The following is a 14,456-nucleotide window of genomic DNA, read 5'->3' as shown; positions in this document are numbered from 1 at the left end:
TTTTTAAAAAAATATTGTACAGTAAATTATAGTGCAACATGACGACGCTCACAAGAACACGTACGCACACTCATCTATTCGCTCTAGCATGAATGCACGCACAGAAGGAAACAAGTCTGATAAACTATTTATTATGCTCAAATAAACATTGAGTACATACTCGTATATTGGTGTTTGAAATACACCATCGCCGTATAAAACTTCTTGGAGTAAAATGACAACAGAGTGCTTATATCAAAGTTCCATGCATACTTCTTAAATGAAACAATTAGTGCATAGTTTGACCATAACATTGTGTTGTGCAGTACAGATTTATAACGTGGACCTGGAAAAGTTTAGGTTTCAGTATTCTTGATTTTTTTAACACTTGGCAAAATATTATGCAGGCTGGAATTATAGTCTTCAGTATTACATTCTAGTTTGATCAGAGTACATGTACAGAATATTCTTAAGCAAGGGGAACAGGAACACTCGAGTAAGCATACAGACTGATGTTCGACATATATTTCCTGCTCTAAGGCGAAATGATACACCGATGACTTCGAAAACAGACAATTTATGAAGAATAAATTATTTTCATACTTAAAATAAACGAGTTTTCATATCGCGAAGAACTTCCAACTATCTGCCATTTTATTTTATTTTATTTTATTTTATTTTAACGTATGAAATAAGAAGCAACATTTTACACAATGACTATTGTCAGAAACAGTCCCGGTTACAAGCGTTCGAAAGAAAGCCAAGCGGTGTCTTGTGCTGCCGACTAGCGCTGGGTGCTTCTTCATGACAGATGTTACAGGCTACAAAAATGTCAGGTGACATGGCACATTGTTGATGGTCAATGTGCATATATCACTCATGCACTTCACTGATTTCTACGCGGTAGTTTGTAGTATCGTTATAAAACATAACTCAGTCGCTGCAGACAATTACTTTATATCTCACTTTCGCAGCCCAAGTCACAATGAGGGTGTTTCGTCCATTATTCAGCGCATGCACAATGCGCACTCGTCGGTGGTTGAAGCGGAAGTGTGGGGCAGTCTGTTAACCACTCACCTGCCTTTACCGAGACACACGAATGTAAAGAGATAGGTGAAAAAGATCACGGTTGTGTTATAAACTGTCACAACAGTAAATTTTATAAAGGCAAGAGAAAAGTTGCTTTTATTTGCTTTCCAGATGGTAAATGTCTGAAAACTCGAAAGATGAACATTTTTGGAAACGATACGAAGAGAAAATTTGGCGCTGACAACAAAACAGTATGAGGTCGACATTTCGCATAAGGATTTTCATATATACGACCCGTAATTAATCAGGTAGATCCTAATATTACATCCTGGGTATAAACCAAAAGTGAGAATACTCAAGTGTCACCGCGACAAGCAACACCACAGCTTCTTACTCGTACAATCTTCCAGAAAAGTAGCTTAAAAGATGCTTGTTACAGCATCAGACATTGACTCCCAAATAGTAACTGGCGAAGGGAACCTCATAGGTGTAAAAATTAACACTGTTGAAAGACATAAGTTAATAAATATCCACAAAGCTACCAAAACTTCATACTGCTTTATTACAGGAACGAATTGTGTCAAAATTTGAGAACTGCACAGAGGATGGTTTTCTTGTTGCCTTTAAAATTGACCGTGATGTGTTTACTAAAGTCCTAATAATTACAAAAAAAAATAGAGAAAGTAATAAAAAGACACTTTTTTTTTTCTTCTTTTTACGAACAACCATTCCACACACACACACATAGAAAGAGCGGAAACAATTTTCCTAGCATTAAGGAGTCCGCATATCGTTTAAGCACATAAAATATATTGTGTAAAAACACAGAAATAATCATTGTTGTTTTAAAATCTTATATATTACAGCCCATATAATTACTGAATTAAGCTTATAGTTGTGCTGATTATTAACATGGTGTTCATGCATAAGTTACTGTGCATCTTTGGTTCAAATGAGTTAAAACGGCTTTATTCTCTCAAAACTTTCCACCCCTTCTCTTAAATTCTTCTTATTCGGCAATAAAGATGTTAATTACGGTCGACAAATTTTCTCTTCGCAAACTCGCTGTCAAAGGTGAAAGAGCCAGACATGCGCAGATCGCGCATTAAGCAGTAAAGTCACGTTTTGCTTTGTTTGTACTACCAACTACCTACAATGACTACCTCGGCAAGGCAGCATGAAAGCGACTCTAAATGTCTCTTTAATTTAAATCTCTTAAATTTAAATGTCTCTTTAATTTAAATCTCTTAAATTTAAATGTCTCTTTAATTTAAATGGCTCTTAAACCATGTCAAGGTGAGAAAACTGTTAATATTGATTAGATGTTGATGTCGGACTCCGGTCTAACCGAAAGACCCTAATTTCAGCTTTCTTTCGAGACGAATTTTCCAAACACACCGTGCCACCCGCAGTCACCAAGCGCCATCGCTTATCGGCTTGTCTCCCCTGCCTTACCAGCCATTGTCACCACATCAGGGGGCGTAGTGATAAAGCGAGGGTAAATCTTTGTCCTTGGGCAACATGGGAAAAGCAAGGATAAGCTTTTTGCTTCCTAAGTTATAAAGCGGTGTCCAGACCCTCACAGGTGTGTTTTTACCCCTGGCGCCATAGTTGTAAGGTGGTGGCAAAGATACCATGGCGTACAGAAACGTGAAGCATTGTCTGCGAGGTCACTGTAACTACAAAAACAAGACACTTTTCCTTGAGTAGTTACCCATGTTGCTATGAGTAACTGACTTACCCATCATATCCCGAGTGACTGGAGTACAAAGGTCATTGGAGTATCAATGATCATATTGTGGTGTAACCACTATGTACACGATGGTGTTGTGATAATATCGGTGTAAGATTTAATAAGCACTGCTGATGTACTTAGAAAATTGAGAAAACACATTATCAGTCTACTCCTTGTCAAAGAGCGACTGTGTAGCCTGTTCACCGTGAACGAGGCCACTAGAACTATGAGTACAAAAACCCCACAAAAAACAAAACAAACAGCCAAACAGAAATCGAAAGAACAATCATCTGTCACAATATAAGTAGGGAAAAAACCCCGTTGGCCGATGAAATAGTTAGGCAGCAGTCAATGTACATCTTCTGCCGAGGACCACGGCTGCAATCTCGTCTACCGTCGACTAGTAACTGTGGTTTCCATGCGCTGCACACAAAAGCAATAAAACTTTACCAATAACTCTTCGTATACTTTCATATAGAAATCATGCGTAATTTCTAATTTGCCAAAGTGGAGAAATGTGAAAATGTTCTTTTTATATAGACACATAGTAAACCTAGACGTTCGCAGGAAGAGCTGACGGAAGCCACTATTAGTTTGTCAACAGGTAGATGCTAGACAACTGGGACACAGTCCACAGAAAGGTAATCCACGTCACAGTGAGGATAAAAAATATCGCGGTGGCGATCTGTGGCAAACTCTACAATTTCGACACCCTTCAGTGACTTGTGCTGACGATACAGACAGCGTTGAAAGGTCCAACATGGAGACGAGTGCTCAGTTGTCGTGTGGGGTAAATTTGAGTCACCTGTTCTCAGACGACCATGTTGATTTAATCGCCGACATGTTAAGTTATCCGACACAGTTGGTCGGTCGTGTTTCCAGCTGATGTTACATGTTCCGACGCCAACAGGTTCACTTTGACCGCGAACTTGTATTACTGGACTGCTGGCAGACGATTTTTTTCTAGTCAACTACTAAAACGAGGCATGCTACTACAAAGTCATATTCTTTGTTTAGGCTCGCTGAGACTAGTAGCGGAGAACTTCGCAAGAGGCTAAGCGTTAGTCTTGGCAGACAGACAGCAATGCGTGTGTCCGTGTGTCATTCTTTGTTGAGCGCCTTCAGCTTGTCCGTATGACAGGGATCCGGCGCTATATATGTCCCTAAATTTATTTTATTTATTTGCTAAACAGTAAAATGTTTGTTTGGTGTACTTGTGAAACGTGTCTCCCACATGAACAACAATATGCTCAGTTGGAATGCCTGTCATACCTGAAAGAGCTGGAGAAGTAGGAGGACTATGGAGGTCGTTGCTCTCATCATCGGACAGGTAGTTGTCTAGGAACTGAAAAGCTGCTGCCGTTATGTGTTTTCCTGTTGACAGATATATTTTACAGTAAAACTAATTTTCATTACAAGGCAACACTATTCAAGTTCATTTCTTTTTATTGTAAGTAAAATAAATATATAAGTGCACCAATAAAGACCTCGCGGTCGTTTTTATTTATAACATGATAAAATTCCTTAATACTCTTAGTAATTTGTATCTTAAACGATCTGCGACTAATGTTTCTTTGTCGACTGTATTAGTCTATTTAGACTGCATCAAAAATAATACGTTTTTATGATTGACGTCACCAGTTTTCGATATACAGGTAGTCCTCGACTTACGACGGGGATCCGTTCTTAACGCGGCGTCGTAAACCGAATTTCGACGTAAGTCGGATCCAACGTTCATACAGCACTGTACCATAATAACAGTACAGTACGGCAAACACTTAGCCTATCCATACACCTATCCTAACACAGTACCCTACATAATTATCAATCAACATAAGTACAGTAAAATATTGTAGTACACTACGCTTTGTTATCACTGTCGCTTTCATAGGAGCAGATCCTGTCACGTGTTCAAGGATGCGATCTTTATCCTTGATAATCGTAGCGACAGTCGAACGACTAAGTCCTAATGACCTGCTAATTTCTGTTGCTGTTTCCCCCTTCTCAGATTGTCTTATGATATCCACTTTCACCTCCATGGTGATGGCCTTCCTTTTCTTTGATGGCTGACCTCGTAAGTCGGAATGAGCGTCGTAACCACGAAACGACGTAACTCGAGACCGTCGTAACCCGAGGACTACCTGTACATTCTTACCCCCACTTTCACATTGGATGAACAACTCCCCTTCTGAGCATTTAAACCCCTTTTCTGTTTGTGTAAATTTAAATCGTCGATATACATTAAAGAAGCTGAAACAGATTGTCAGAGACAGACTGACAGACACGGAAAAATAGAAAGATAGAAAGTAAATCATATGAAAGAATAAAGATTACTTTAAACAAGCTCACTAGCTGTGATGAAAAACTGAGGATATTACAGACATTCTGAAACACTTCTAGTAAGCCTTTTGTTTGACAGCGCATGATTATCATTATTAGTAGTCAAGACACAAGAAACCTGCTCTAGTCAAAAGCTAGAGAGCGCTATGACAAATACAGTTGTATTATTTACGTTTGCGATTACTGGGTAGATTCACGGGTACCAGCAGAATTGTTTGTTACCCTTCTAATGCACTAGATTAGAGATGTTTGTTACAGTTTTCTTAATGTTTGTAGATATACACTAGATCCGCGTACTTACTAGAATTATTTGCCACTGGAAATTATACGCAGACATTTAGGCGATACATTGACATAATTTTCTTTTTATAATCCAGCGCAGTTCAAGTACAAACTAATGTTTGTGCTGTTCATCGTGCGAGATACAGTGTCATTAATGTTGTTACATTACTTTCCGGGTGTGGGTAGCTGGATTATTAACTTATGAGTTGTCTTTAATAAGACTATAGTCAGCTTCAAGGCTTACACCGCGCTTCAGATTACTTTCAACCTTTAAAATTTGGACTCACACGACTGTGATTTGTTTTGAAAAGAAACATTACTTGAATTTCTTCCTACAGGTTTCATACGACAGTAGTGAAAATGTGAGTGCCAGACGGTTGAACTGCATGTACGCCAGAACGCCATTCCTCATCATTAACGTGGAACTCTCCCCTACCCCTCCCTTGAAATTCTCTCTCTACCATAAAACCGGAAGACGGAGGGTGTGTGTGAGAGAGATGCTAATTCAAATGTTTCATTTAAACTACATTAATTAATTGATTTAAATTTGATAATTAATTCAATTAGTTAAAATGAAACTAGTCTTTTTATCGCTCACCTTACGCACTCTTCTTGTTACCGGCTGTGTGTGAGAGAGATGCTAATTCATTTGTTTCATTTGAACTACTTGCAATTATTATTAAACTGGAAATATTACCCACAACGATCTAATATTGCCGGTATTATATGTTTAATGTCCAAAACAAAGGTCAAATTCTCTTTCTCTCTCTTTCTTATTCACACAGACTACTCACCATCTTCTGCGTCCATACTTCCCTGCCTCTGCCTAGATATGGCATCGTCAACACGATCACAACTGTCTGCTGTGTCTTCAGACTTTATTGCACAGAGCTCCAGGAAAACAGAATAACTGATAGGCGCCTGCATGACTTTTGACGATTCGTTTTCCACCGAGGCACTGTGTTGTTTTTGGTCTGAGGCACTACCTTGAATTTGGTCTGAGGCACTACCTTGAATTTGGTCTGAGGCACTGTGTTTCTTTTGATATGAGGGCAGTTCGTCAGCTTTCTGGGAGGTTGCACTGACGTCGTGAACTGATGCAGCAACATCGTCGGCCTCCTCGTACAGCGGGTTGTGTATGACAGGCACGGTGCACGCCAGGTCCTCGTGCCGTAGCATGGGCCCAGTAGTGTGGCCAAAAGGCGAAGCCTCGCTTTCTGTCCTGTCCAGGCCCATGGCCTGCATACAGGCTAGGACAGGGTTATCGAGGCTTTGCCGAGCTCTTGTTTCTAGCTGCTCGTCCGTCTTCTGGGGCAAACTGTATACGTCATCAACGTGCATAAAGCGATCAGCCTTGACCACTGGTTCCTGTGCAAAGGATGGCGTTAAGGCGTAGACGACTTGTTTTTGGTCGTCAGTTTTATTTTTAACCAGCAACTTCATGCTGTCCGTGGCTGAAGTGACCACAGCCATCGTGTGGTGTTCTTTAGCACTGGCCGTCGCTTGTTCGCTGTGCACCATATCCGGTGTGAAAGCGAGGTTTGTATGGCCCTTGATTCCCGTTGATTTAATTTGGGTGTCGTGAACTTGTGCCTCATTGCTAGTTGCGCTTCTTGTCTTCGAAGAACGTTTTGGATCGGCAGTTGGGCTTAGATAACCTGAATTGACGTCACTGTGCCTGCGCTGAAGATGGCCATTTGGGTAGCCATCGTCTGCAGAAAGACAAGACAGGAACGTGGTTTACAAGATCAGAATAAGGTTAACAGGAAGTAGAAGTGTCAGTCAAGTCTACCTTAATAAAAACACAGACTGGGAACATCATCACTGAAAAAAGTAAGAAAGTAGAGAAACAAAATAAGCACTTCGCGCAATTGCTCAATCGACCTAGCCCCCTAATACTGAACAATATCACAGAAAGCGAAGAAGACCTGGGCATAAACCTGGGTCCCAATACAGTGACTGAAATAAAGGCCGTCCAGCTAGACAAAAATGCCAAAGTCCCTTGACGTGATGGGCTTTGTTGGAAATGTTGAAACTAGAGGTATAAGAAATACTAAAGTTTCTCTACAAGATCTAGAAAATATGGGATGCTGAAGAATAAAAGAAATTTATAATATTCAAACTGCGAAAGAAAGGTGATACAGGCGACTGCAACAATTAGCGATGCATGTCACAGACAAGAAAAATCTTTAGCGAATTATTTTGAAAAGCCTCACCCCTGTGCTTGACAATATCATAAGACAAGAACAAGCAGGCTTTAAAATAGAAAGGTCGTGCAGTAATAAAATCTTCACCTAAGACAGATTCTAGAACAGAATTTAGAAAGGAACTGCACTTTCTATGCCGTGTTCATAGACTTTGAGAAAACATTTGATCGAATAAACTGTGAGTCATTATGAAAAATTACTTGTCACTGTGGAATACCACAGAAAATAGTAAATGTAATAAATAAACAGAGCCAAATAGGGATGATCCTCTCACCTTTCCCATTTATACTGGCCATGGACTGGCTTGTGAAAAAAAAACCCACTGCCTACCAATAGTGAAAAACGTAGATGGAAGAGGGTTAAAGTGAGTTATTAAAGCTAAATTGCTATTATGTAATGCATTTCCTTATGTGTGGAGAAATAGCGGGGATGGATGATGGATGATGAAATGTGTGTTTTTTTTAAACAGAGTTCAAAATTAGGTTAAGAGACAGTTTCGCCCCCAAACTAGCAAGCAATTATATCGTCAACAGTTCTAAACATTAACTGTAAGAGACCATTTAAATTATTTTTGAGAGATAGAAATGCTGAGGGTAGTTTTTGTTGTCCATGGAAGACAACGCCGAGCGGAGGAGGGGGTCAACCTCCCGGTAGGCGGACCCCCAGCAGCACAATCGGCGTTGTTCTCCAACATGGCCGTGCACTTTTCGCACATTAATCCTCCTGAGTATCAAAAGGGAGGCAGACGTGCGGTGAGACGCGGGTCACAGAGACAGAAGTTAGGGCACGCGGCCAGCAAGTGGTCGCCATGAAAAATAATAAAAAAACAAACACACCAACAAACCTACGGTTAGAAGTTATCTTCGTTAAGTGAAGTGCGATGATGATCGTTGTTGCTCTTCCTCTGAATGGGGCGCAGGTCTACTCAATAAAGCTCTCTTTCTCTGCACATTCTATTTTATTTGTATAAACCTATGTATTGTTTTAGTAGATCTCATACAGCAGCAGTTATGCACAGAATGTCAAATAATATCAGCAAACATTGTTTACCTTGGAACTTGTAGACAGCAGGTGTGTCTCTACACACCTCAATGACTGGCCACGAGTTGCTGGTCTGTGGTAAATCCGAGGGCTCCCCATTGTTGAACAATGGCGATACCAGTCCTGCAACAGCAACTCATCTAGTTTTTCATCCTCTATTACTTCTTGCTTAACCATCTGTTACTCGGTGTTCACTGACAAATATTCTCAAATACTGTTCGTATTCACTTACCCTTTGACAAAAAAACTGTATTTATTCATCGATAGCCTATTATTGTTACCCAGGGTAGGACTGGTTAATACCCGTTTTCCTTTTAAAGGGTTCAGATCAGCAACACTTACCATTACGTACCAGTATATTTTTTATTTTTGTCCTCTTAAACACATCATGCAATGCTCAAACCATTATGCATAGGTTACTAACAAGAGAGACAACACCCGCACTCCACCGTCTTTTGTGTGCGCTTCTCAAGAAGAGAGGTGGGATCCCTGAATGATGCTCTGCTTCTTGTTTTGCTGCTGTAACCGCCCGTACAAGCAGACAGGGGGTGGTGGTGCACAGGTGTACATGCACGGGCTGCCCACCCCACAGCCCGCTGCTGCTCACCTTCGGCAGACGAACGCCCTCCGCACCAGGACCCAGGCTGGACGGTTGACTCTGTGACGGTGAAGTTTGAACAGAGGTGCTGGTGGATAACTGGCTGAAAGTCTTCTTCCGTTTCCGCCGCCCCCTTCCGCCACAGCTGGAACACGTGACATAGGTGAAGCACAACGTTTTTCACCAGACTTCCCTTCATGATATACCTAAACCTAATTTCTGCCAATGATCATCCTTATCACACATCACTCCCACATATACAAGTTAACGTGGTAGGCCTAGATGAAAGCGGAGATGTAGAAGGTCGTCAGCATCACAGAGAAGAGAAAATAAACGGATGGATTGAGTAGCCAGGAAGACACATTTGACATATGTACCACAATAAAACATAACTGCTTATTTCGACAAAAAGAAGATATCGTATCTACATTCCAACTGTGACGTCCTTAGTTGCCTTCTTTAACCACTTTCTAAAGGTTAAGCTTAATCTCGCAGAAATAAACCTTGGAATTTACACAGAAAAGTAAGTAGAAAAAAAAATCAGGCGGAATCAGTCGCTGGACTGACAGTGGAAGAAGGAGGGAAGTGGGAGTGAGGGAATGACGTCAGCAACAAGCTAGCGAGCATCAGCCGCACTCACATGGCGCATGAGATGAGACAGAAAAAGGAAGAGGATGAGAAGAGTTTATCTGCCTGCATGTTGCGTTTTGTGTTGGTGTCCGTGTCAGCGTGCCTGCGCATACTTCTGTGCAGATTTTTTGCTAGTGAGACGATGCCGGGTGCTATCACCACCCACAGACAAAAATAGACGATTAAAGCGATGATGGCAACCAGCACAACTCCTCCACCGACGCATCCACCGATGATAGCGGCTGACGTCGGGATCCAGGGACATGATGTGTCCTTACCAGCCTTGTCCTTCTCCTCTTTTCTACAGCACGCACCACCCAAATATAAACGTGATTTCTAGCACGTAAAACTTTGCAACCAAGTCTGTATGCAATCAACAGAAAAACAGTAACCCTGAACTTTACTTCAGCAGACTGCACAAAGAATTTGATTTTGAACTAAACAAGTACGTCGTGCAACAACGAAACATATAAATATGTCCCACATACGAGTACGAATGATGTTCATTGAGAAAATACAATTTCCGATTAGACTGAAACCTTTCTGAATGTGCTGCACAAGACATCATGAATATGTTGTACAATCCATAACAAACCGTCTGCTTGTAGTGACTTATGACAATCTCACACACACAGAAGGTGGAGGGGGGGGAAGTGTCGTTCATTCATTCGTCCCATGACTGGTTCGGGTCGTTGGGAGGAACACATGGATAGACGCGGCAACTGACAAGTCCTGCCACACGATTGTCTTGGGCGATGATGAGCAGGTCCTTCACAGGACAACCATCCCAGTCTTTGACACTGGTGAGGCACTTCTTGCGTTGGGTCACGTGGCCGCGTCGACCTCCTGGCTAGACACCTTGAAGGACAGTCGTCAACAAAGTGTTCGTGTTGGGTCACATGGCCGAAGATCATCTTGCGCCGCTTGACTGTTCTTGCAAACAGAGGTTTCTGGTGTCCTACGAGTGTGACAATCGTGCTTCATACAAAGCGATCGTTAGTTTTGTGTTCTCTGCACGAGATTCGAAGTGGCCTCGACAGAAGGGTATTGTATCATAGATCAAGCTAAACACCTTTTTTTTTTATCCAAGAGTTAATTCGGGTATCGTACAGAGATACAGATGAAGTGGGTAGAAAGCTGAACTAGCACTTAACTTTCTCTGTATTTATAATATAGTACTTTTCATCATGAAGAAACCTTTATCAAAAGTTTTAAAACTTACGCTTCAAAACGGTGATATTGCCTTGGCAGACATGATGCAGTAGTAGTGCAGAAAATTAATCTTAAATAGGAATCTTGTAACTAATAACCTGCCACATACTAAAATGTTTCTTAAACAGTGTATAAAGCCGTCCCTGCTTACTTCAAACTTAGTTTCTCGTGACAGCAATGTCTTACAATTACACACTACGTCGGGAGGAAAAGCCGGAGGGCGCGTCACTCTTTTTTTCTGCTCACCAGAATACCGGGCTCGTAACAACAACCACCAGCGCGAGCGAGCGGACTACAGCCAAGAAATATTTTCCTAGTTGCCCAGTCTCGTCGCTTCGTCTCATTCCTGCCAGTGTCAACCTCCTAAACACCATGTCCCCAAGTGCCACAATCCCTGATTACAATGCACACTGTTACTTGAAACCTGATCCTTTATTTTTCGCCCGTGGCAAATACATCCTTTACGAATACCAAACTCCTCAATGGAAAGAAAGACTGAATGACTGACTCAACATTTTTTAAATAGGTCGTTTTAATTAATTGAAGAGTTACCATTGGGAATTGATTCTTCATGAAGTTGAACAGAATGCATGTCGCTGCACAACCTGATCTCCGCATTTTCCCGCTAGATTATTTCCTCATAGTTTTGTTGTCTAATCTGACTTATACAACAGCATGATTAAATTTTTCGTAACCACTAAATAGTAACATCTTATATTTCAAGTTGCTGACAGTTAATGTCAATAATTATTTTTGGATCCACTCATTTAAACTGCAATCACAGATTTTTTGTACCAATATTAACAATGTGTCTATTAGTAATTACCCTTTAATGACTTATAATGGAAAAAACCTGTAACCCCAACTATTATTTAAAAGTCTATAATCAGTGTTTTCTGACCTATCATTATTATGATAGTATTAAATCTAACACCACAGACTTCGGAAGGCTGTGACTTTACGATAACCAGTGTGGATATTGTGGTATGTCTGAGATGATGAATTATAGAATGTATTCGGGAAAAAAAGTCCTTGCCGCGATGCTACCCAGATTTACAACACTATACATTACATAGGCTGAACTGCATATTTTTTGGACATCATCATGATCGCGAGGCTCATAAGATAATGTTCTGAACTCTGAACATTAAGCCAGAGGCGTGCGGTGAGCGCGCAGAGTTCATGTTACCATGCCCTTTGACATTCATCTTCGGACATCGCGTGCAAGATGAATAGCCTGTACAACCCCGTCTAACCACGGCTGAACCAGTCATACGGCCGTGACCATTACATGTCACAAGGTATCAAGTAATCAAGGAGTCATAACATACAGAAAGCGGTGGCTGTAGGTGGACTTATGCTCTTAGTTCTTAGTCCAACGACGTGTCGGAGACGGTTCCAGCGATCCTAGTAGAATCAGTTAGCAGGCCAACTTATTTCTTTTCCTACAGCAAGTCTCCCTCATGTGTTGTCAAGCTATGCACTGCTTTCACAGTTTAGCCATAGCGACAATCAAAGGACTGTACTTGTTATGCCTGGCAACTCTGGTCCTGACCATCCAAAGTAGCAGCAGATGCTGTTGTATTATTTCAGAAAGGTTTCGTGCTTGCCCTCGATTAGCTGTATTGTTTTTATCTTCCATCAATGTCTTCCTTGCCCAAAGACTAGAGGGAAGGATCTAGTGCCGTACTAACACTAAGCTGTCATTTTACGCCGCGCTTTTTCTTTCTTAATAAATTCGGGTAGTTCGTTACTACTGGTGACATAAAACCTATTGTTTATATGCTATTGAGGATTCACAAGGTTTTTCTTTAATGTTACTTTCGCTAAGATTTGTTTTTAAACCTCTCACATAGGCTTCAGAGTAACACACAGGGTAGGATTGAGTAGAGGGTGTGTCATACAAATGTCAGCCAAGGATATATGGGTCGTGGCGAAAAAAAGCCAGAGAAAAATTGAAATAATTTGGTGGTTCTGAATAGCTAAGCAGGCTGGAAAAAAGAACGTTTGCATCTTGTTTCGTTCTCTCGGTTTTTTCAATCGATGCCTTTAGAACAATATCCTACCCCGTACCTCTTTATAAGCTGTAGTATTTCTGGTCGCTTGAATTTACAGGCAACAAGCAGACCGATAATATCTTAGGTCATGTTGCTTATCTAATCAACAAGTCTTTCATCTGGGCACTACTTTTCTTAGGTTTTCTGATGTAAGGCTTGTCGCTGCCGCATAACCAGGTTTGAGGTTTGATCGCCTACCTGTGTGTAGGGCTGCCTGCTACTCTCCCTGCTATCTCGTATAGGAAAGTGCCGTCGAGATGCCTCGGCCTACGGAACCACAAGGACAGCTAAAAATTTTAGCTTAAAATATTGATGTACATTACATGCTGACCGCGGCTACTGGACGCATGAGTCAAATCAAGGGCTTAGTAAAACGATCTTCCAGCTGTACCACTACATCAAACCCGTAACGCAAAATAGTCGTACATTTCTTCATCGTTATAATACTTGCGCTGAGCTTTTCATGAATTACCTGCATTTCCTTTTGGTTCAGTTTATAAGTGCATTTGTTGGAGCATTTAACAAAATCTCAAAATCATCGATCATATAGTTTAAACGCCTTTGCGACGTTAAGATTCTGTCAAAGAACAACTTTTGGTTTACCATTATTTAAAAAGTAAAGAATACACTTTTTACCGCAGTAATGCGGCTATATTCATAATGATCTAGGATTTACTGAGTGCTCCAAGCCGCCTAAATGAATATCTGCATGAAGATTGATGGGTGGGGAAGCCGACGCTAGCTAATAAGCGCTGAAGGCAGAGAGCAATTACAAAGCCTGCTCCGGCGAACAATAGGACTCTGGATTCTGCTGTAAGGCAGAATGCGTGATTGAATTTTGTAAAAACTGGCTCGATATTCGCAGCAATCGTGTAGATTTTTAAGAACTTTCCGTAAATTCCAAAAAATAAATGCGTTGACCGTTCATTAACACTAATAGAAGACCTTCCTACATCAGTCTTATGGAGAGATGACACAGTGAACCTGCGTGCTTATTGTTGCTGGGCCTAAGGCTATCATAATTGTATCTGAGATATCGTTTGATGTCCAGCAGACGCATCAAGGAGTTTGATTTTTCCAATGAGATCCAACACTAGACTCGCAGAATATGTAAATAATATTTCGAAAGACCAGTAGTAATGATTTTATTTCTCGATAATTAGACAATGGGGATGACCCACAACAAATTTTAAAACGATGAATAAACAAGCTTTAATTTTTTTCAAAGAGGAGAGCCAGAGTTTACCCATTCCCTGCTTGTTTCTGCCGATGGTTCAGTTTGTTTACTATCAACACATCACTTGGTTACATAATGTCTGCTGAATGTTTCTTTGATTGGCATGTTC

At 40.9% G+C, this 14,456-nt stretch overlaps 1 protein-coding gene across 2 annotated transcripts in view; it reads right to left on the bottom strand.

Annotated features, from left to right (window-relative positions):
• Nucleotides 1–112: 112 nt before the first annotated feature.
• The window catches only part of LOC112566417, a 76,427-nt gene continuing 62,083 nt past the window's right edge, over nt 113–14,456 (bottom strand). Inside the window, exons 4-7 of one of the 2 annotated variants that reach the window (XM_025242613.1) lie at nt 8,623–8,736; nt 6,160–7,077; nt 4,016–4,117; nt 113–3,166 (exon numbers count right to left, since the gene is read on the bottom strand). In XM_025242613.1, coding sequence (XP_025098398.1) covers nt 3,144–3,166; nt 4,016–4,117; nt 6,160–7,077; nt 8,623–8,736 — 1,157 coding nt within the window. In that variant the 3' untranslated portion in view covers nt 113–3,143. The remainder of the gene's footprint in view (nt 3,167–4,015; nt 4,118–6,159; nt 7,078–8,622; nt 8,737–14,456) is intronic. The other variant, XM_025242624.1, reaches the window with a different exon arrangement.

This window comes from Pomacea canaliculata, linkage group LG1 (genome assembly GCF_003073045.1).
Source record: "Pomacea canaliculata isolate SZHN2017 linkage group LG1, ASM307304v1, whole genome shotgun sequence".
In the NCBI taxonomy this organism is placed as follows: Eukaryota; Metazoa; Mollusca; class Gastropoda; order Architaenioglossa; family Ampullariidae; genus Pomacea; species Pomacea canaliculata.
This window is presented reverse-complemented; position numbering and strand designations above follow the sequence as displayed.